Source organism: Myotis myotis, unplaced genomic scaffold, assembly GCF_014108235.1.
Source record: "Myotis myotis isolate mMyoMyo1 unplaced genomic scaffold, mMyoMyo1.p scaffold_m19_p_14, whole genome shotgun sequence".
NCBI classification, from domain to species: domain Eukaryota; kingdom Metazoa; phylum Chordata; class Mammalia; order Chiroptera; family Vespertilionidae; genus Myotis; species Myotis myotis.
In genome coordinates this window covers 11,269,296-11,290,613 of record NW_023416318.1, presented here as the reverse complement: position 1 = coordinate 11,290,613, position 21,318 = coordinate 11,269,296, and the positions used below count along the sequence as shown (strand labels likewise).

The window sequence follows — 21,318 nt, the reverse complement described above, 5'->3', positions numbered from 1 at the left end:
CTATTGTCTTATGCCTGCAACATGCCTGTGAGGTGGGTAGGTTCTTTTCAGACAACGTAATTCATCTCAGAGACTAAGGAACGCAGCCCCGGGTCCCTGGTGGCTGGATGGACATGGGCACCCAGGCCTCCTGGCCTCCAGGCTCGTGTCCTCCCTCTCTCCAGGGCCCTGGAGGAGATGACGTCTGGTCTGGCCAGCGTGACTGCCAGGCCCGAGGCGTGAGAGGAGGAAGAGAACTGGCTGACATCATCCTGAGGGCGCAGAGCCTCCTGGCAGCTGATGCTCCTCCCGCCGAAGTCCCGCCAAGCAGCACCGGTAACCCATGGCGACATCCGTGTCCCTCAGGCTCAGGAACTGTCCTTCATCTCCACCCAGGGGCAGCGATGGAGAGTCAGGCAGGTGCTGGCTTAGTGGCAAAGGCAGAAGTCCAGCAGGGCTGTCAGCAGGCAAGGCCAGGAACCCAGAGCTCACAGGCCTGTCCCTTCCTCCCTCCCCTGAAGTGACACCACCACACACGTGACCTGGGCAGGCTAGTGGCACCGATATGGGCCGTGGTAAGTCTCACACGATAGATCATTCCATGCTTTCTATTTTGCTGAGCACTTTCCCACAAAAGCACTGAGATCTGAACCCAAGCTGTGTGGTTCCAGGGGCCCCGCTCTTAATCCCCACATCCCCCTGATTCTAACGCTAGCACGACAGTGCACACCGTTCTGCCCTCGGCGCATCTAAAATACTGTGGAGCCCGGCTGGCGTGGCTCAGTGGCTGAGCATCGACCTATGAAACAGGATTCCTGGTCAGGGTACATGCCTGGCTTGCTGGCTCGATCCCCAGCAGGGGATGTGCAGGAGGTAGCTGGTCAATGATTCTCTCTCCCTCTCCCTTCCTCTCTGAAATTAAAAAAATAAATAAAAAAATATATACACACATATATATTTATTTTTAGAAAATAAATAAATAAAATATTGTGGAGACCTTCCCACATCAGAGCACAGAGAGCACTTCATTTTTCCTAACAGAAACCTTGAATGAATGCATTGTGTATTCTACTGTGCCCTATGAGTGGACTTTTAGCCTATTTTCAATCTTTCTTATTGCGGTAAAATATACATAATGTGAAACTTACCATTTTAGCCACTTTAAAGTGGCAGCTCGACGGCGTTAGGTGCATTCACACTATTGTACACCATCACCAGCATCCATCTCCAGAACTTCTTCATCTTTCCCAACTGAACTCTGTACCCAGTGAGTACCAACCCCCCCCCCCCTGCCCCCACCCCGGCCCCGTCCTCCTAACCCAACTCCTGGCAGCCACCATCTCTCTGTCTCTGTGAATTTGATCGCTCAAGATGTTCCCTACCCGTGGGATCATACGATGTTTGTCCTTTGTGTCTGTCCCATCTTTCACTGTGACAGCCATGCTGTGGAGGATTTCCCTGGAGTTGTCACTATTATATCATTAGCATTTTAAGAGAAAGGATAAATGTGCTCAGATATTTCTGCAGGATACAGGTGAACTAATGGTTACTCTAGGGAGAGGCAGGGGGCAACTGGGGGGCAGGGGAAGGGAAACTTGTTTTTTAGTCTCTGTTTTTTACATCTTTAGAATGCGGTAGCTTGTTCATCTGTTACTTATTCAAAAAAAGAATTGTTAAGAAATGTTAAGCCCTAACCGGTTTGGCTCAGTGGATAGAGCGTCGGCCTGCAAGCTCAAGGGTCCCAGGTTCAATTCCAGTCAAGGGCATGTACCTTGGTTGCGGGCACATCCCCAGTCAGGGGTGTGCAGGAGGCAGCTGATCGATGTTCCCCTCTCATCGATGTTTCTAACTCTCTATCCCTCTCCCTTCCTCTCTGTAAAAAATCAATAAAATATATTTTTTTTTTTTAAAAAAAAAGAAATGTTAAGAGCAACCGTGAAAAAATAGATATAGGGTACACAACACCTAAGCTCTTTATCGACCTCTATGGCACAAACTGTTTATTGTCCGACAAAAATCTATGTTCCCTTCTTCTGTAGTAATAGGACAGTGGTGGGCAGGGAGCCGACCTGCTGCACTGCATTTCCCAGCCTCCTTTGCAGGGCAGGTGGCTGAATTGCTGTATTATATCTCCCAGCTTCCTTTGCAATTAAGCTTATCCACGTGACTGAGTCCCCCAGTGGCACTGGATGGGAAGTGAGATGTGCTTTTCCCTAACCAGGGGCTCCCATTCCATGCTTTCTGCCCCCCTCCTGTGAGCCGGAGCCAGGATGTGGCTGCAGCCCAGCCTGAACCATGCAGAGGACACCCCAAGGAGATGGTGGAGAAGCATGATGGAAGGAGCCTGGGGCCCTGAGCGATCCCGTGGAGCAGAGCCACCTGCCCACCGGGACCTTGACCTGTCACATGGGCGAGAAAGAAACTTCTGTGTTGTTTGAGCTGGTCCTTTTGGGATCTTTTTGTTAGAGCAGTTAGTATAACCCTAACTAAGATAACCGATGTGGGGTTAGAGGAAACTGCCTCCCATGATAACAGATACGCATTTCCCAAAGTGGGAGGAAGAAATCAAAGCTAAGATAGTGCTTGAGGCTCTTCTTGTGACGTTCGGCAATGCTCCCGCCTCAGGGGGCTCTGCGGGGAGGTGGGAGGGACCTCTCCCCTTTAAACTAAAATTCCTGGCCGTGACCTGAATGAGCAGGCTCACCCCATCTCCAGCCTGTAGCAACACTAGCCAGGCTCACAGATTTTGGCCCTGACTCAGCCACTAACTTACATGGCCTTCCTGTGCAAGTCACCACACACCTTCCAGTGGTCCTCAACCTTCCTAATGCCGCGACCCTTTAATACAGCTCCTCATGTTGTGGTGACCCCCAATTTCATTGTGACAAACTGAACATAATTGAAGCATGGTGATTCATCACAAAAACAATATGTAATTATATATGTGTTTTCTGATGGTCTTAGGCGACCCCTGTGAAAGGGCCATTTGACCCCCAAAGGGGTCGCGACCCACAGGTTGAGAACCGCTGCCTTAGACTTACAGGGTGTTTCAATTAATCAGGCAGGAGAAGGGGCAGGAAGCAAGCCTCTCCAGGGCCCGTTCCTGTCTGAGGATGCCAGACGCCGTTTATAGAGCGAGCAGGACAAGGGCTTGGGTCTGACGCCCAGGCCTGGGCTTTTCCCTGGGACCTGCGGGACCCATGAGTCGGATGCCGGATGCAGAAATAGCAGCAGGAATCGCCCACAAGCCAAGAGCTGGTCACTAGCTTGTAGTTTCATGAGCCAGTCCTGCAACCAGGTGACAGATGGAATGTGAAGCATTGAACGTGAGTCCAAAAGAGATATCGTGGATGGTCCCTCCACACTGAGAATCTAGGACGGGGAGCCCCCGGCGTCTTCTCGGCAGCCCGCGGAAGCAGCTCCCCTCTAAGCTATAACTCCTGGGCGTGACCAGTCTCCTTTGGGCTCAGCCCATTTCCCTCGGTGCCCATGGCCGAAGGTAAAAATGCGCAGCCCTGACCCTTTGGAACTGACGGGCTGCAGCAACAGCCCCTGTGGTTCTGAGAATTTGGACCCGGCTTGATTTTTAACTTGGAGGGTGAGGACAGAGGGGGGTGGAAGCCGTCTTGGTAAGAGGTTGCTAGAACAATGCAGACGTTTGCTGGTTTCAGAAACGGCCTGAGTCTGAGCTGAGCTGCCACCTGAACCTCCCCGTGTAATAATAGGTTGAGAGGTTGAAACCAAGGAGGGGCAGAGGGCAGGCAGGCCCCTAACAAGCCTCCTAGGGGCAGAGCAGGGCATGTCCCCAGCACCAGACCCCGGACCCCAGATGGAGGCACTGACTGCCCAGGCCCCACCCCCAGTTTGCTTGCTCCCCTTCCCCTCTGCCTCCTTCCAAGCTGCTTCTTCAAGCCTCTGAAGGCAGCAAAGACGAAGCCTATTTAAAACAGCTCCAGACGGTAATTAAACGGAGCCTGAAGGGGATCCTTCTGCAAAGCAAAGGCTGCTTCCATAAACTAACATTTTAAAGATCTTCCTAACTTATCGTTTGGGCCAATCCCATTATTCCTTACCATTAATTCTGTTGCCATGGTTACTCCCAGGTACTATGTACCTACGCCAGTCTATGTGGGGTGCAGCTACCCCCAGTTCTACAGAATTGCGAAAGGAGGAGGAACGTTCCCCTGGCTCCGCAGCTTGGCCCACAGCTGCAGCCCGAGTTCCCCACACAGGCATGGGCCGCAGAGTCACACCTGGATTTGAATTCCAGATTCCCCACGTGCTGGCCATGCAATTTGGGGCAACTTACTCAATCTTTTTCAGCCTCCATTTCCTCATTTGTAATGTGGGGATGTGAATACTTATTTTCAAGGATATTGCAAAGATTAAGGAAAATTCATTTGTTCAACGTATACTTATTGAGCAGCCATTATGTGCTGGGTACTGATCTAGGTAATTAAAAACACATCGGTGAACAAAAAAGATTAAAAAATATCTGCTTTCATAGAGTTTAATGCTAGTGCCAACAGACGGTAAGTAATAAAAATAATAAGTATGCGAATTCTCTGATAGCTGAGAAGACTGGGTGCATTAGGACACATGAGAAAGTAGAACAGGGTGTGCACGGGCAGTGCGGATGGATTTTTTATTTTTAAATTATTGTAATGGCGCCCACACAAAAGGAGAAGGTGAAGGATGGGGAACATGGAGGGGACACGGAGCGTGATGACATGGCCAGGGCCACAGCTTCTTGCATGGGGAAGAGGGATGAAGAGAAAGGCCAGGCTGGAGCTGAGGTGGAAGAGGGAAGAGGGACACACTGGGCTGCATTCCCTCCACCCTCCTGAAGCACCTCTGGTACCTGGATCCCCCTTCCACCCTGGCCCCCTAAGATGCCACCTCTTGTCCTGCTTCTGGCCCTAGTGGCTACTTGAAAAGACTATTTTCCCCTGACAGTCTTAAAAAGGATGGTGTTTAGGCCCTGACAATGGTGAGGTGGTGAGGGTAGTTCTCCTTGAGGGGACATTGGAGAAAATACTCGAAGGAGGGAGTGATCCATGCAGATACCCGGTAGGAGAGACTGTTCCGGCAGACAGGACAGCCAGCCAAACACCCTACAGTGCCCTGGACTGCCCCACAACGAAGAATTATCCGGCCCCAGAGGCCAATTATGCCGAGGCTGAGGAGCCCTGGAGCAGAGGAACAAGCGATGTCTGTTTTCACAGACGGCTCTGACTGCTGTCTGGTCCCAGAGGGGCCCAGGGAGAGTGGGGGACCACCCAGGAGGCCACGGCAGGGACCCAGCCAGAGACGCAGCCACCGTCTCCAGCACTACACCCAGCACATTATGCAAAGGCTCCAACTAGTACTGATCACCTGCCTGTTCTGTGCCGACTGGAAGGGCCAGCCCGGGCCAGCCCCCAGGGGCAGGGTGCTGATCAGCATCCCAGAAGCTTGAGGCCAGGGGTCAGGGTCAGGGGCTGGAGGTCAGCCAAGCCTTCCTTTCCACCAGCTGCTGACAAACCTACCAACACCCAGAGAAGATGTGGGGCACAAGTATTTTCACTCGGTATTTTCTCTGCTATTTTCAGCAAAGCCCAGACACCCTGACCCTTTCCTCTCTGCCAGAGGAGCCTTGCAGGGTCTGGTAGGTCCCAGCTGCCTTGGTCGGTTACAGGCAGAAGTCCATCCTGCACAGGGCCTCCAAGCGGGTGATTCGTTCTGCTGGGTGCAGAGCCAGCACTTAATAAAGGTGGCTGGTTCCCAGCCCCTGAGGAACATGGGATGAGAGACAAGCACCACCACGCAGAAGCCGGCAACGGCTCCAGAGACCTGCTCACCCCTCCTGGCCACTCCAGCAGCTTCACGCGGGGTTCCTGCCCCATTCACCTGGCACCCACCAGAATGCTCCCCCACCATGCGCTGTCATGCTGCTCCCTTGCTCAACTGGACACACTGAGTATCTCTCGGCCTGAAGTTACAAAACAGATTCTCACACTCTGCCCTGTCACTTCCCAACTTCCTCTCCAACGATCTCTCTAATCCCATCTTTTCTCCCTGTTTCTCCCTCTCTGCCTCTCTCTGCCCCTCTCTCCCTCTCCCTCTCCCTCTCTCTCTCTCCCTCTCTCTCTCTCTCTCTCTCTCTCTCTCTCTCTCCTCTACTTCTCAGATTTTGTCTGACTTACAGGGAACCTCCCACTGCACTGGGTCTCTCTATTCTACGCTCCATCTACCCTCAGGGCCCACCTGTACTCCTCCTCCACGGAGCCTTTCCAATCACCAGCATGTTCCGGATTCTCTCGCCGATGAACGTCTCCCTACCATAGCATTAGCTCCACGCGGCTCAGCCAGCAGCCTGGCCGGGAGCCACCCACTTGTGTGGTGGCCTCACCTGTGCTGGGAGCTGGAACCAGGGCATGTGTCAGTCTCCCCCTCGGTGCCCGGCTACCTTTTGCATATTGGACAACCAGCAGATGCCCAGACCACACAGGTTTAACTGGGCTGCCAGGCCCTCACAAGCTCCTCTGACACAACCCCCTTCACTCCTCTGCCCCATGTTTGTGTACACTATTCTGCTCCACAGAGAGCCTTCCCTTCCAAAGCCACTGCAGACAGTGGGAGAGACAGGCATTGGGCCTCCCAGGCCCAGTGTCAGATCCCTGTCCTGCCACAGACTGGCTGTGTGACCTCAAGTAAGTAATTCAACCTCTCTGAGCCTCCGTTTTCTTGCCTGCAAAATGGAGTTAATATAGGTACCCACCAAGCAGGGTTCCTGTAAAGACTAATGGAGGTAATAGATGTCAAGTGCTAGTACTTGACATGGTGCCTAGCACTTGGTTGGCACGCAGTGAGTGTTGGCTCATTACCATGGTGGTGGTGGTAGGGGGGATGTCCTTCCATATTTAACCACACCCATCTGCATCCATGTCAAACCACCCAGCACATAAAGTGCACACAGCAGGGCCGTGCCCCACAAACCTCACTGCCTGTACTTACGTTGTCGCTCTCATCTATGGCTTCGTTGTTTAAGTGATAGCTACAGTCCTTATTAGGGCTCCTGGCATACCAAATTTCCACCTGTTAAGCCCAAAGGGTAAATTATAATTATTTTTATCCCCAGGACTAATTATTCATGGTGTAGCAAACTTTTAACAAGTTAACAGTCACCCTGGCCGGGTAGCTCAATTGGTTGGAGTGACATCCCATACACCAAAAGGTTGTGGGTTCGATTCCCGGTCGGCACACATACCTAGGTTGCTGGTTTGATTCTGGTCCAGGCACGTACGGAAAGCAACTGATCACTGTTTCTCTCATATCCATGTTTCTCTCTCTCTCTCTCTCTTTCCCTTCCTCTCTCTCTAAAATCACTTTTAAAAAACACACTCATATATACTCAGGTGAGGATTAAAAAAAACAAGTTTACAGTCTTGGGAGGAGATACCAACCCTCACTAACAGACAACCAAGGTAAGGCCCATCGGGTGCGAACAAACCGTCCATCTACCAGGGTATGCCCACTGGTAAGATGCTGTAACTGGAGGGCAGATTACATAACAAGCTGGCACGCAGGTGCCCAGTGCTGTCCGTGCCATCAGGACAGGCCCGCAGGTATCAGGACATAGGCACAGGCTTCTGACCCTCACGCCGGCAGAAGGACATCAGAGCAGGCCCAGTGCCTGGGAGCAGATGAGGCCACTGTCCAGACTGAGATGAAGAACCACCTGGGCCTCTCAGAGGCCACAGAAGTGACCCTTGAGCAGGGCCAGCCAGGACCAGGAACAGGACTGTCCTTCATCCCAGATTGCTGAGGTTTGCCCAAATCCTGAGCTGAAATGTCATCACCTGTCCCCTCCATTCCTGTGTCTATAGAGGCCAGAGGCAAGTATGGCTTTGCAAACGGAGGTCCAGGGAGGGCTGCCCCAGAGCCCAGTCCCGATGCCCTGGGAGGATGGGAAGGAAGGGAGAGGGAGGATCTGCTTATTGGGGGCAGGTCCACCAGTGGAGCGCTGGGCCAGCGAGCCAGCAGAGGGACACTGCAGGCCTCACCGACATGAGCCAGAAAGGGAAGCAAAGCCGGTGCCAGAAGCCCCCGCCTCCCCTGCCCCATCCCTGGAGGTACATGGAGGCTTTCAGGACAGAAAACAAGGAGGCCCAGGACTGGAGAGGAGCTGCCAGGACATGCCACCAGGCTCCCCGGGACCCATGGCCGGAAAGAAGTTCTGGGCTAGGAATGAGGAGATGGAGGCCTGCCCTCCCTGCTGACTGCAGCCCCCAACTCAGCTCAGATGCCTGAGGTTGCCCCGCCCAGCCAAGCACTGCACCGTCTCGGCCACCCTCACAGCCCTGCACAAGGACACCTGGCCAAGGTGCTGCGTCCGCCATGCACATGCCCTTCGGAGCTGGGCCGGTGGAGCACATCCGCCACTTCCTCAGGCGCTGCTCTCCCCGTGTTCACCGTGTGCTCCCTTATCTGCACTGCTTCCTATCGGCGCCTTCTCTCCACCGCCCCTTCTCATCCCCCAACCCCCGGACAGAAATCTCTTCCAGAAGCCCGTCTGGGTCCCTCCTTCCTCTGCTCTCCCACAGTATCGTGTTTTCACTGTTGTTGCCTAGATTCTGGGGAGTCCATGAAGCAAGACCCTGCTCCAGCATCTTCCCTGGTCTGTCCCCCAGGCCCTGGCACCAAGCCTGACCTGTAGGTGCTCCCTAAAGACGCACTGAAGTGCACTGGAATGGGAGGGCTGATGGCCAAGCCGCCTGCCCCCGGGACACCCTGCCAGGCACTGGTGTGTCGGGTGGCAGCACGGAGCCTCAGCGTGGGCTTTGCGCCTGAAGGTGTTAGAGGAAGGAGGGGCAGTGCGCACATCATTAGCAAAATAACGGAAGAGGAGACAGCAGCAGAGGAGGGACAGCAACATGTGTTTGGATGGAAGCTGAGTAGAGTTTCAGTAACTGACCCAGCAGAGAGGAGGAATACATCCCCTTAATGCCTGAAGAGGGCATGCCTAAGGAGCCAGCCATCACCCCAAAGCTAAGAACTCAAAGGGACCAGGGGCCACAGGAAAAAGGGGCTAATCACAAGGATCGATCGAAAGTCTGTCCTCAAAGCTGTAATAACCCAGACCTTCGCCGCACAGCAAGGTGACTCTTACCACCCCCACCTGCATCCCTAGCAGATGCTGAAGGCTACCAGCCTTCTGGAGAAACTGAAGTATAGTGACTCCAAAGTTGGGGACACTAGCACAGTGGAAGGTGGGAGTAGGTGAGGCTTAATGCAGGAAGATTAGTGGAAGTCTGCAGAGAGTTTTGGGACCCCAGCCTCCTTCCCTTCCGTGGCTCTCAGAATTTGGAGTCATGAGATAACACTGTATTCACAAAACAGGAAGAGGATTCTATTAAAAAATAAATAAATAGCCCAGCCGGCGTGGCTCAGTGGTTGAGCATCGACCTATGAACTCAGAGGTCACAGTTCGATTCCCGTTCAGGGCACATGCCTGGGTTGCGGGCACGATCCCCAGTGGAGGACGTGCGGGAGGCAGCAGATTGATGAGTCTCTCTCATCATTGATGTTTCTATCTCTCTCTCCCTCTCCCTTCCTCTCTGAAATAAAAAAATATATATATCTATAAATAAATAAATAAAACCAGTCAAAGAGCTCACAGAAATTGAATTCTGAGTGTTTATCTAAGATGTGAATATTTGCTGATAGGAGTTTCAGAATGAGAAGAAATTATTAAATAAACAGGCTGAGAAAATTTGCCAGAACTGAAAGAGAGGAGTATTCAGACTGAAAGGAGTCACCAAGAATCCTGAATCATGAATTTTAAAAAAGAGGCACTGTGGAATTTCAGAAATAAATTGTATAGATAAAGAGAAGGCCCTAAACATCCCAAGGAGTGAAAAGAGGTCACTTGCAAAGAATCGGGAATAAAACAGCATGGATTTTTCAACCGCTATCCTGGAAGCTGGAAGACAACTAAGTAATGTCTTCAAAATTCTGAAGGAGAATGATTGTCATACTAGAATTTTCTCCTCAGCCAAACTGTCAATTAAGGCTGAGTGCAGAGTCACAATTTTTCAGAAATAAAAGTACTCAAAATTTTCTTCCCATTTAATTTTTTTTCCAGAAAGCTACTGGAAGAGTTATTCCACCAAAATGGAAGTGTACAAACACCAAAAGGAAGGCCTGGAGCTGGAGGGGGGTGGGCCCCAGGAAGGACATGTCCAAGGGAAAAACAGAACTGGAGAGCTGGAGTCTTCAGGATTGAAAGGAGGCACTGAACATCCCCCTAGAGGGTGTAGTGAGAATTAGAGATGGGACAAAGAAAACTATGCTTATAAGGAAAAAAGAGGCAACCATTAACTGCAGATAAAACATAAAGTTTAAAAACAGAAAACCCAGTCATGATACAACCAACTTGACTCTACAGTAAATGTTATTTATAATGATGTGAAATAAAATTATGATGTGAATTCTCAACAGCCATAGACCCCCAAACCATGATAACTATCTTGGGATGATGAGAAGAGTTGGGGAGAGAAGCATGTTTATGGGGTTGGATATAAGAGCTGGATTCTCAACTACCATAACAGATAACACAAAAGAATTAGTTGAGAAATAGCAGTATAGATAAACATGTAAGTTTGAAATATAGATTTCTATCTGAAGAGACAGGTAAAAGTATTTGCTTCTGGGGAAAAGGAATGGGAACTGAAGGGGGATGATGGGCAGCATACTATTTTTCCTTACAAATGTTTTAGTACTATTTGACTTTTTGAACTATACACACACATTACTTTTAAAAAATGTGAAATTAATTTTTTAAGTTTTTGAAATAAAGTTTATGAATAAAAAAAATGACTTCAATACATTAACTATCATTCTCTGTATCATTAAAGTTGCCTTATACTACGTCCCTCAACTCCTCCCCCAAACAAAACACAACCATCAATATTTCAATTAGCTCTAGTTCAAGTTCCTACATACTATTAAAAAAATTAGGGGGACAGTGGTAGAAAAGCAGGGACATCTGTAATACTTCCAACAATAAAGATAAATTAAAATTAAAAAAATTACAGTGTCCTAGCCTAATCCCCACCATCCGCACCCCTTTCCCACCCTCAACTTGAACTTTTGGGGAGTAGTATGCTGGTAAGTAATTACTAATCAATTCTTAGGGGGAAAGAGTCCTAATTTATAGCATTTGCCAATTTCTGTGGTGTAAGTATTGCCATCGTGGCTGATTTCAAGCTATCACCATGATGTCACTGACTGTGGAAGTGGGAAGAGGCACACACGTCAGCTCCAGCAAACCACTGCCTTTGGGCCTCTCTAGCCTCACCAGCCACCATGCTTCCCACCAGACTCAGGGTGCTGGCGAGACCTGAGTATGTCCTCCAAAAGCCAGAGACCCACAGGGGTATGTAGTCGCAGTGGAAGTAGGTACTGAAGGAAAAAGGAGTGGTCTGGCTGCAGGGAAAGGTTGGGAATTTATGACTTCCCTGCTTCCCCACCTCCACCAGAGTTACCTGTTCATTGGTGACCCCGGGGCGCAGAGTCCCATGCTTATAGTCCTCCAGCAGCTGCACGGCCTCTCGGAGACGTCTCTGCAGGGAAGAGAGAGCGGACATTGAGGGGCACAGACCCAGGGCTCCAGAAACTCTTTCCCATTACGGAATGCATCTGTGTTGATCGAGTACTGACAATATCACGGTGTACCAGGCCTGCCCTCCAGTTCAGCGGGCACACGCTGCCCAACAAGGATGGATACAACCTAAACGTCCTTTCATAGGAAAATGGCCAAATGGCAGTGCTAGCATATACTATGAAACGTTATTCGGCAGTTTAAAAAGCGAAGTAGATCTACATGCGATTCTATGGCCATAACTCCAAGATATTTTTTGAGTGAGAAAGCGAACTGCAGAGCCATATGATACCATGCATTGTACCAAACAAAACACACACACACACACACACACACACACACACACACACACAGAAAACAGTATTTTCTATGGGAATATTTATGTGTGTAAATGCATCCAAAAAAGCTCTAGATGAGACCACCCCAAACTGGTGACAAGTGTTATCTTGGGGTGGGAGGAAAGGGCCCGACTTGGCAAGGAGTGTCATAAGGAACTTTAATCTTAATTGCAATACTGAAAGTTTTTATAAAGAAAACATATTTATGTATTACTGCTATAATTTCTTTTCAAGATTTTAAAAACACTAGCAGAGATTTACATACTAAAGGGCATATGGCTACAGTAACTGATGGGGAAAGAGAGAAAATAAAAGAGGATAAGAATTGCATGATTTTTAAAATCTTAAAAGCTAAAGAGACAGCAACCCTGATAGATGGCCACCTCTGTCCACCAAAACATCTGTATAAGTATAATCACAGGAGCACTATTTAAATAGCCCAAAACTGCCGAAACCGGTTTGGCTCAGTAGAGTGTCGGCCTGCAGACTGAAAGGTCCCGGGTTTGATTCCGGTCAGGGGCATGTGCCTTGGTTGCGGGCACATCCCCAGTGGGAGATGTGCGGGAGGCGGCTGATCGATGTTTCTCTCTCATCGATGTTTCTAACTCTCTATTTCTCTCCCTTCCTCTCTGTAAAAAATCAATAAAATATATTAAAAAAAATAAAAATAAATAGCCCAAAACTATAAAAAATTCAAATGTCAATAATAGACTGAATAAACTAAATTGTAGTCTATGTACACAGTGAAATATTATACAACAAAAAAAGCAAATTACAAATATATATTACAACGTGGATGAATCTGACAAACTTAATATAGCCAAATGTGTTTTCCAAAAATGGCTACCCCCATATCTCCCATTCCCCATGCTCTTCTAGAACCTTCTCACATCCTCTATGCCCCCGAACCTTGATCCAGGAAAGATTTTCATGGCTGCCTCAACAAATAGAGTTTGAGGTTAGGCCATAAAAATGCCTTGCACCTCCACCTTGTTTTCTTGGGATGGTTGCTCTCTTGGAACTCAGCTGCCATATTGTAAGGAAGCCCAAGCACCCCATATAGACAACCACATGCAGAGCAACTGAGGGCCTGGCCCACAGCTCCAGCTGAACCACCAGCTGATGGTCAGCAGCACCAGCTTGCTCACCATGCAAGTGAGTCACCTTGGAAAGGACCTTCCGTCCCCCTGTCACGCTGCCCAGCTGATGCTGCATGGAGCAGAGACAAACCATCCCCTCTTAGCCCTGCCCAAATTGAGGATCGGTGAGCAAAATAATTGACTGTTGTTGTTTTAGCCACTATATTTTGGGGGTGATGCTTTACATAGCAATGGACAGCTAATATGCATGAGAAGCAAAATAAGTGTGATGCAAATGAGTATAGTGTATAAAGTTTAAAAAAACGTCAAAACTCACCTATGGTGGTGGAGGTCATTAGAGTGTTACCTTTAGGGGATACTGACTTGGAAAGGACATGAGGGAACCCTCCAGGGTAATGGAAATGGAAATGTCTGATCTAAGTGGTGGTTACATGGGTTTAAATATATGTTGAAATCCATTAAGCAATAAACTTAGGATATGTGCATTTTACTGCATGTATGTTGCACCTCAAAAAATTAGTAATAGACAACAGTGATAGAAGGTAGCCTATGTCAAAGTCAGGTGAGGGACCCAGCCACCAGGGATGCCCAGCTTGGGCAAAAAAAATCAAGTGAAGCCACCATTCCCTTCCTTTTTAAAAAAATACATCTTATTGGTTTCAGAGAGGAAGAGAGAGGGGGAGAGAGAGGCATCAATGATGAGAGAGAATCATTGATCTGCTGCCTCCTGCACACCCCCTACTGGAGATGGAGCCTACAACCCAGGCATGTGCCCTGACTAGGAATGGAACCGTGACCTCCTGGTTCATAGGTCAACGCTCATCACTGAGCCACGCTGGCAGTGCACCATTCCCCTTTTGACAGAGGAGGGACAAGGCTGGCCGGAAACCGGAGTGCCGAAACCGCAACATAAGCCCATTCGTTGGTCTAAAGGAGGAGGCAGCACCAGGAAGGGCACCCAGTGGAGCAGACAGCGCGTTTGCTGAGCCAGCTGACAAGGGTGGCCTCACAGGATGAAAAACGGACAGCCACCTCCTGTACTGTAACAATGGGAATGACTGCCCCTCGGGACACCCCGACCCATCAGGCCTGTGTGTGAGGTACCCGAGGCCCGTGCTGGTCTAACCCAGGGCATCAGGGCCAGGAAAACTTGCTGGGGGGCAGCCTGACTGCTGGCAAGTACTGTCCCTGCCCTTTCAAATACATGCACATCAATTCCAAAACTCCAGAGAGCCCGCCCAGAAGCTGTGCTTCCAAACTGGAGATGGCGTTGTGTTTTCAGGGTTCCCCTTTCAGTTAATTCCTGCTGTTTATAGAGAAAATGCCAGGAGAAAACACGCACGCGCGCACACACACACACACACACACACACACACACAGAAAAAGCACAAAAATAATTTTAAATCACCTGTAAACATACCACTGAGATAACTGCCGCAAAAGTAGGGTGATATTCCTTCCAGTCTCATACATTTGTTTTTTGTGTTGATTGCTGTTTTAACTTGTTTAAAGTCATACAGATAGAAAGTGAGCAGTTTGGTCAGACCCTTCCTCTGTCCCCCCACCACCCTCAAAGCCTCCTAGTGCTGCAGCAAGCCCCCCACCCCAAGCCCGCTTCCTCTCTGGGCCGCAGCTTCTGCCCTCAGACAATGAGTGCTCCACTTTCCGCCGCTGAATGGTGAATGGCCCCGTGTTCTCATTATTTTCCCACTCCAGGGATTCTTCCGAGTTCCTATAACAACCTGGCCAGTTTCCATCTCATCTGACACGGTCATCAAAGGGAGGCCTCCTGCCACAAGAATGGGTTCCCAAGAGCTCTCATCTTGGCATGGGGGAGGGAGAACTAAATCCAAAGTTCCTGAAGACAGAGCTGAGAATCCAGGACTGAAGGAAGCTAGAACGTGCTCTTCTGCTTCCGGGCCTTCCTAGCCCTCAGCCAGGCCCCCTGTCAGAGGCGGAAGGCCTCGGGCTCCAGGCTACCCTGGGACAGACAGGTGCCTCGGCCACTTATCTTAGGTCCCTGAGGGCTGGCTGCTCTGGGGCTGGTCTCCCCACAGAGAAGGGGTCCGTTTTCAGGAGACTTGAGAGATTGGAGAGTCAACCCTCCTCTCACGCCTATGCATTGTGGGACTTGGCGGAAAGCCCTGGGCATGTGAGGGGCGGGGAACGCTGGAGGCCAGTGGGAGGGTGAACTTTGCAGAAAGTCTGCTCAAACCAGGAACAGGCAGCCAGGCCCTGAATGCGGACAGGTGAGGAGCCCAGCCGGCTGGAGAGAAGACTGGGGCTCTTCTCCGGGGCCCCCGGGGGCCAGGGGCATGGATGGGCAGGTTGCTGCTTCCCAGACTCCTTCACGGCCTGCCTGCCTCTGGCTCACCTGCCAGAAAGTGTCACTGTGAGGGTGTCTCCTAGTATTTGACAGGGATCAGAAGGTCCCTCGGGAAATGCTGGCACCTGGGAGGCCTGCTCCAGGGGCAGGGAATTTGGACAGAGGAGAATCCTGGCCCCAAATCCCCAGAGGAAGAAGAAAGCAAAGGGACAGGCATGGAGTGTTAGGGTGGTGGACACAGAGGCGGGAGACCAGGCCAGACAGGAATGGGAACAGAGGGACACAGGACGGGAAGGGCACAGAAAGGAAAGCTGGGCAGTCATCAGGAGGAAAACTCATCTTTTTAGGGGGGCAGAGAGGGTAGCCTAGCATACCCCCAAACTCAATGCAGACTGAGTATAATCCCTGCATGGTTAAGGGAAGATGGCAAACTGATATAAATATTTAACGTAGAATAATATCTAATATATTAAATAGATGATGGAAGTGACAGCATCTGGCCAGGATGTGAGAAAAGCCCAGAAATATCTCACCCTCCTTTGGGTAAAGGGCCCCTCCATTCTCCAGTTGGTACCTCCATGTTCCCACCTCCTGACTTTGCCCATACTATTCACTTCACCACGACACCCTTCCTCCCCAAGTCCGTCACCAACCCCCTCCATCCTTCCAGGCTCACTTCTCCAGGAATCTTCCAGAAACGTCCCCTCCTGTGAACAGTCAGAGAGCCCTGGGCTTGCCCTCTCTGAGGTGCCTGACCACTTCCTGCCTGTGTGCTTGCATTACCTGTCAGAGATTGCCAAGTGCAGGCAGCAGGGGCCTGGTTTTAGGTATCTGTGTAGAACCACGGGACATGCCCAGCCCAGCCCATCACTAACCCAGGGCCACATATAATGTGCATTTAACAAAAATGCATGACTGAGGCTTCTAGAGGGAGAGGCAAAGGGCATGGTCAGAGTTAGGAATCCAGGCTCTACAGCAGTGGTTCTCAACCTTGGCTGCACATTAGAATCACCTGGGAATCATTTTAAAATCCTGATTTCTGGGCCTCATCTGTCCTGAATATCCTTCTCTTGGGAATTGATTCTAACAAATAAGTTTAGCACAGGTGAAAGTGGCACGCCTGAGACTTTTTTTTTATTTTTTGGGTGGGATCACAGAAGACAGTAACAACCTATCTGTTATACCTATAAGTCTAGTGATAATGGTTATCTATACTCGGAGGATGAGGCCCAGAAATCAGGATTTTAAAACGATTCCCAGGTGATTCTAATGTGCAGCCAAGGTTGAGAACCACTGCTCTACAGTGTCAGACCCATGTCCGCTGAAGGTGATGAGGGTTTACAGATTCCCCCGATTCCAAGAGACCGTGCCCGGCTCACAAAGGACACAAATAAAAACACGCCCTGTGTGTGTGTGTCATAGCACCATGTGGCCACCCCTTCCTGAGAAACTGGGGCCACAGAGGGGAGGGCGTTTCCTTGCTCGGGGTCACAGAGTGGGTGGGTGGCACTGGAAACCCATCCCGTCCCAGTTCTGGGCCATTTCCCCGAGATGTGGGCATGGAAGAACCCCCGTCCTCACCACAGTAACTGAGAGCAGGGCCGTCCCAAAAGGAAACCACAGCAAGGCCTGCATCCTGCCCCCCAACCCAAAGCCGACTCCTACTGGGGCAGGGCCCTGGATAAGAACAGGAAGGTCCTTTTTCACTCTCATTCAAAGCTAAGCCCAGCTTGACATAGAGAAAACGGAGAGCAGGTGTAGAGAAAGGGTACAATTGAAACGCGGGCATCTCAGGCAAAGCTTTGAGAATCCCGAGCTTGCAGAACTGAAAAAATGGAAAAGAAAGAGCAGCGTCAAGTGTCAGGGAGAATGGACTGACAGCGCGGCGGGGTGTGCGTGAGGGAATGGAGCAGGGGTTGCTGGCAGGGGGTGGGGGGAGCAGGTCATGTCACACCGTGTTAACTGCTCAGCATTAATCTGTCTGCTGGTTCTCACCTGGGCCAGTCTTGCATCTGCCAAGTGCAGGGCCGTGCATCCTTACCTTGTCTGCAACCCTGGCTGGATCCAGTCCTATTGTGGCCCCAGGTGGTGGGACTTGTGGGCCAAAGCTAGCGATTTCTGTGCCTGCAGAGAGCCAGGCCCTCCTCTCTCTCATCTTCCCTGGGCTTTCCTAGGCCCCTCCTTGCTCCTTCCCAGCAGCCCGGACACTTGCAGAGCTCTCTGGTGTGGCTCCCACCAGCCACGAGCCACCCTCTGGGAGGCAGGCCCAAGGGGAGAGGAAACCAGGGTCACAAGGGGAGAGGTTCTGCTTCCGGGGCGGCTGACCCCTGGGCGCCTGCAGGGGGCCTGTGTGAGGTAAACCAACATAATCCCGGCAGCATGGCAGGTACTACAACCCTCTAGAACAGTGATGGCGAACCTATGACACTCATTTTTTTGGTTGATTTTTCTTTGTTAAATGGCATGTAAATATATAAAACAAATATCAAAAATATAAGACTTTGCTTTACTATGGTTGCAAATATCAAAAAATTTCAATATGTGACACGGCACCAGAGTTAAGTTAGGGTTTTTCAAAATGCTGACACGCCGAGCTCAAAAGGTTCGCCATCACTGCTCTAGAAAATAAATCTATCCAGCTACCCCATGAACTATAAAAACAACCGTGGCCTCCAGCCTGAATATCCTTCTCTTGGGAATTGATTCTAAAAAATAAATTGAGCACAGGTGAAAGCGGCACGCCTGAGTCTTTTTTTTTTATTTTTTGGGTGGGATCACAGAAGACAGTAACAACCTATCTGTTATACCTATAAGTCTACTGATAATGGTTGTCTATACTGTAAGGCTAAGTTTTAAAAAAAAAAATTATAAAGACTTGGAAATGAATGAAAAAGCAAACAAAAAGTCTATGTTCAATGTAATAAGTATGCCAAAAATGTATGCTGATGGGCAAGAACTTGATATGTATATAGGTACTAACATTTGGGGATTTTTTTAAAATAAAAAATAGTTCCATTAAAGCTGGCCAGTGTGGCTGACTCAGTTGGTTGGGTGTCATCCCATGAACCAAAAGGTTGCCAGTTCAATTTCTGGTCAGGGCACATGCCCAGGGTTGCAAGATGTGGGCTCAGTCCTCTGTAGGGAGCATGCAGGAGGTAGCAATCAATGTTTCACTCTCACACCAATGTTTCTCTCCCTCCCTCTCCCTTCCTTTCTAAGAATCAATAATATATATATATTAAAAATTTCATTAAAAATTTTAAAAATTAGAATATCTAATGCATTTAAATGGCCATCCTCACTCACCGCTAGTGAGAGTATAAACTGATATAATCTTGGTACAGGTTGGTACAATTTACAGGCAATTGGAAACATATTCAAACGCCTTAAAATGCTTTTCGTGCAGAAATTCCGGTTCTAGGAATTTATCCAAAGGAAATAAAGAGGAAAATGAGGAGATTTATGATCAAGGATATTTATTACAACATAATGGCAAAAAAAACTTGAAACTACTCAAATGGTCAACAATAGAGAAAACAACTAAACATGGAATAACTACATGGTAAATTACGTGCAATTGTTAAACACATTTTGAAAACAACATTTAATGACAAGGAAAAATGCTCATGGTATGTTACATGGAAAAAGAATATATATTATGTATACATTTATGTTACGTATACAAATATATCATACGTGATTCTTAATGAGCTACATTTATACATATTTTGTAAACATCCTAATTTTGAACATAAACATACACCAAAATGCTAGATTATTATTTCTGGCAGGTGGGGTAATAAGCAGTTTTTACTTTCTTCTTTAGACTTTCGTATATTTCCCTATATGTAGGGGTTAATACCAGAATCACATCATATCAGGAGGCACAGAGTGTCAGTTTTTTTCATTGTCAGTGATGCTAAGTGTGGTCATCTGGTTAAAGGGGTATCCTCCAACCGCCATAAAGGCACCTTTTCCCCTTTGTAATTGGTAAGTAATCCTTAGGGTGAAACTGCTAAAGAGCACACGAATATCCTGTCCCCAACTGTCTTTGGCTCCACAGAAATAGCGTCCATTAATGATTATACAATGGTTATTCCTTCTATGCTTATTAGCTGACACTCTTCTGCAAAGAGCTTCCCTCTCCCACATTTTTAGTATTACTATGGACTCATGGATTTATTATTATTACTCAGTGTATCATAATCCATCGCTCTTATTCTTCTTAAGGTTGGAATTGTCCCAAATGTGGCCAGTGGGTTGCCCTTCAAGCCATTTACGGGGTCTCGGTCACTCTCTGTGCACTTTCTTACTTTACGTAACAATTCTCCTTGCCCCACGTGTGGATCTGGCCATCTCTACAGGAAGCCCTGGTTCCTTTTATGGATGGTGAGTGGTACATCGTTACCAGGTATCATTCTAGGCCCTTTCAGTGAGCAGAGCCAGGAAACTGGGAAATGTGTGTGTGTGTGTATGTGTGTGTGTGTGAATCATGAGTTCACACCGATACCTCCAATTCAAATTCAACATCACATAATTCTTTGTCTTTTCCCTACTTCACATTTGTATCTCCCTGCTCCCAGGTGATGGTGGTTCCCAACATCCATATAATTACTGACTGGTTCTAGCCTACACCTCGGCCCCAGGCTCCAGATCACCAGCCACTCCAGGGCTAGCGCTGAAACGGTGCGGTTAACGCTGTGCCTGTTAGTTTTCTATGCTCTTCAGAATGATCATCTGTCAGCCATTCGTTGCCTTAAATAGTCACTGAATTCAGAATGGCCAATCCCTTTACCTTCATTCAGCCCATAATTAAAGTAGCACCGCTGCCCTCAGAGGCCTAGGTGGAATCCCATGACTTCTGTGGAGGGCCAAAGCTGACATCCATGCTGGCTCCCGGCTGTTTCCTTCCTCAGGCCTGACACCCCCCCCCCCACACACACACACACAGCACCCTGACGGAGACCCACACCCCCTCAATATCCCCTCACATGATCCACTCTTGCAGACATTTCATGAGCCAGGCGGACTTTGCTGACAGCTTTCCAGGAATGATGGTGGAAGGGACAATACTGGGTCAGGTCAACGACTATCAAAGCACAGTAGGCACGACCCACCTCACAAGAGCCCCCAGGGCCCTGGCCAGGGTGGCTCAGTTGGTTGGGCATCCTAGAGGTCGCTGGTTCGATTCAGGGTCAGGGCACTTGCCTGGATTGTGGCTCCCCGGGTAGGGGGCGTGCAGGAGGCAGCCATCGATGTTATACTCTCACATAGATGTTTTTCACTTCTCCCTTCCTCTCTCTTCACAAATCAATAAACTATTAAAAACATTAAAAAAGAGCCCCAGGCGCTGGCTCACCAGGTTACTTGCTCTCCTTCCCACTCTCTCCCTTTCCTGCCTCCTCCCTCCTCTCTCCTCCAGGATCAAAGCACAGTCCCTCCCCCTGCCACGCAGACCAGCCGCCTCCTCTGAAGCCCGGCTCCACAGTGAGAAAACAAAGCCAGCCTTCTTCTTCCTAAGAGAAATCACTTCCTCCGCCTCATTACACACAAGAGGGCTGGGATCTTTGGAAAGCTTGGTCAGTTCAAAAACTGCAAACAACTGGCTGCAAACTCTCGCAAGACAAGTCTATCTGTTCAGTCAGCGACTGCCCCCAGAACCGGGTCACCCGATGGCTCACGCTGCCCAGGATCTGTCCACCTCGGGAAACTGGTTTCCAGGGCCACCTCCTCCTGTCCTCCACGACCCTCCCACCCTCACAGGCAAACTGGCCCGTCCTCCGTCCTCCGGCTGGGCAGCCGCGCCCCACGCTCCGCTTCCCAGGACACCAGCCAAGGGCCCTGGGAGAGAAGCCGTGTTCTGGAGACAGGAGCCTGGTCAGTGAGCCCAGCAGAAGTGCGGGGGTGGGGGGGTGGGCGCGGCTGGCCCTC

General features: G+C 49.5%; 1 protein-coding gene across 3 annotated transcripts in view; it reads right to left on the bottom strand.

Moving 5' to 3' along the window:
• The window catches only part of SFXN5 (sideroflexin 5), a 100,103-nt gene that overhangs the window by 69,004 nt on the left and 9,781 nt on the right, over positions 1-21,318 (bottom strand). For all 3 annotated transcript variants that reach the window (XM_036334128.1, XM_036334130.1, XM_036334129.1), the window contains one exon: positions 11,508-11,585. In XM_036334128.1, coding sequence (XP_036190021.1) covers positions 11,508-11,585 — 78 coding nt within the window. The remainder of the gene's footprint in view (positions 1-11,507; positions 11,586-21,318) is intronic.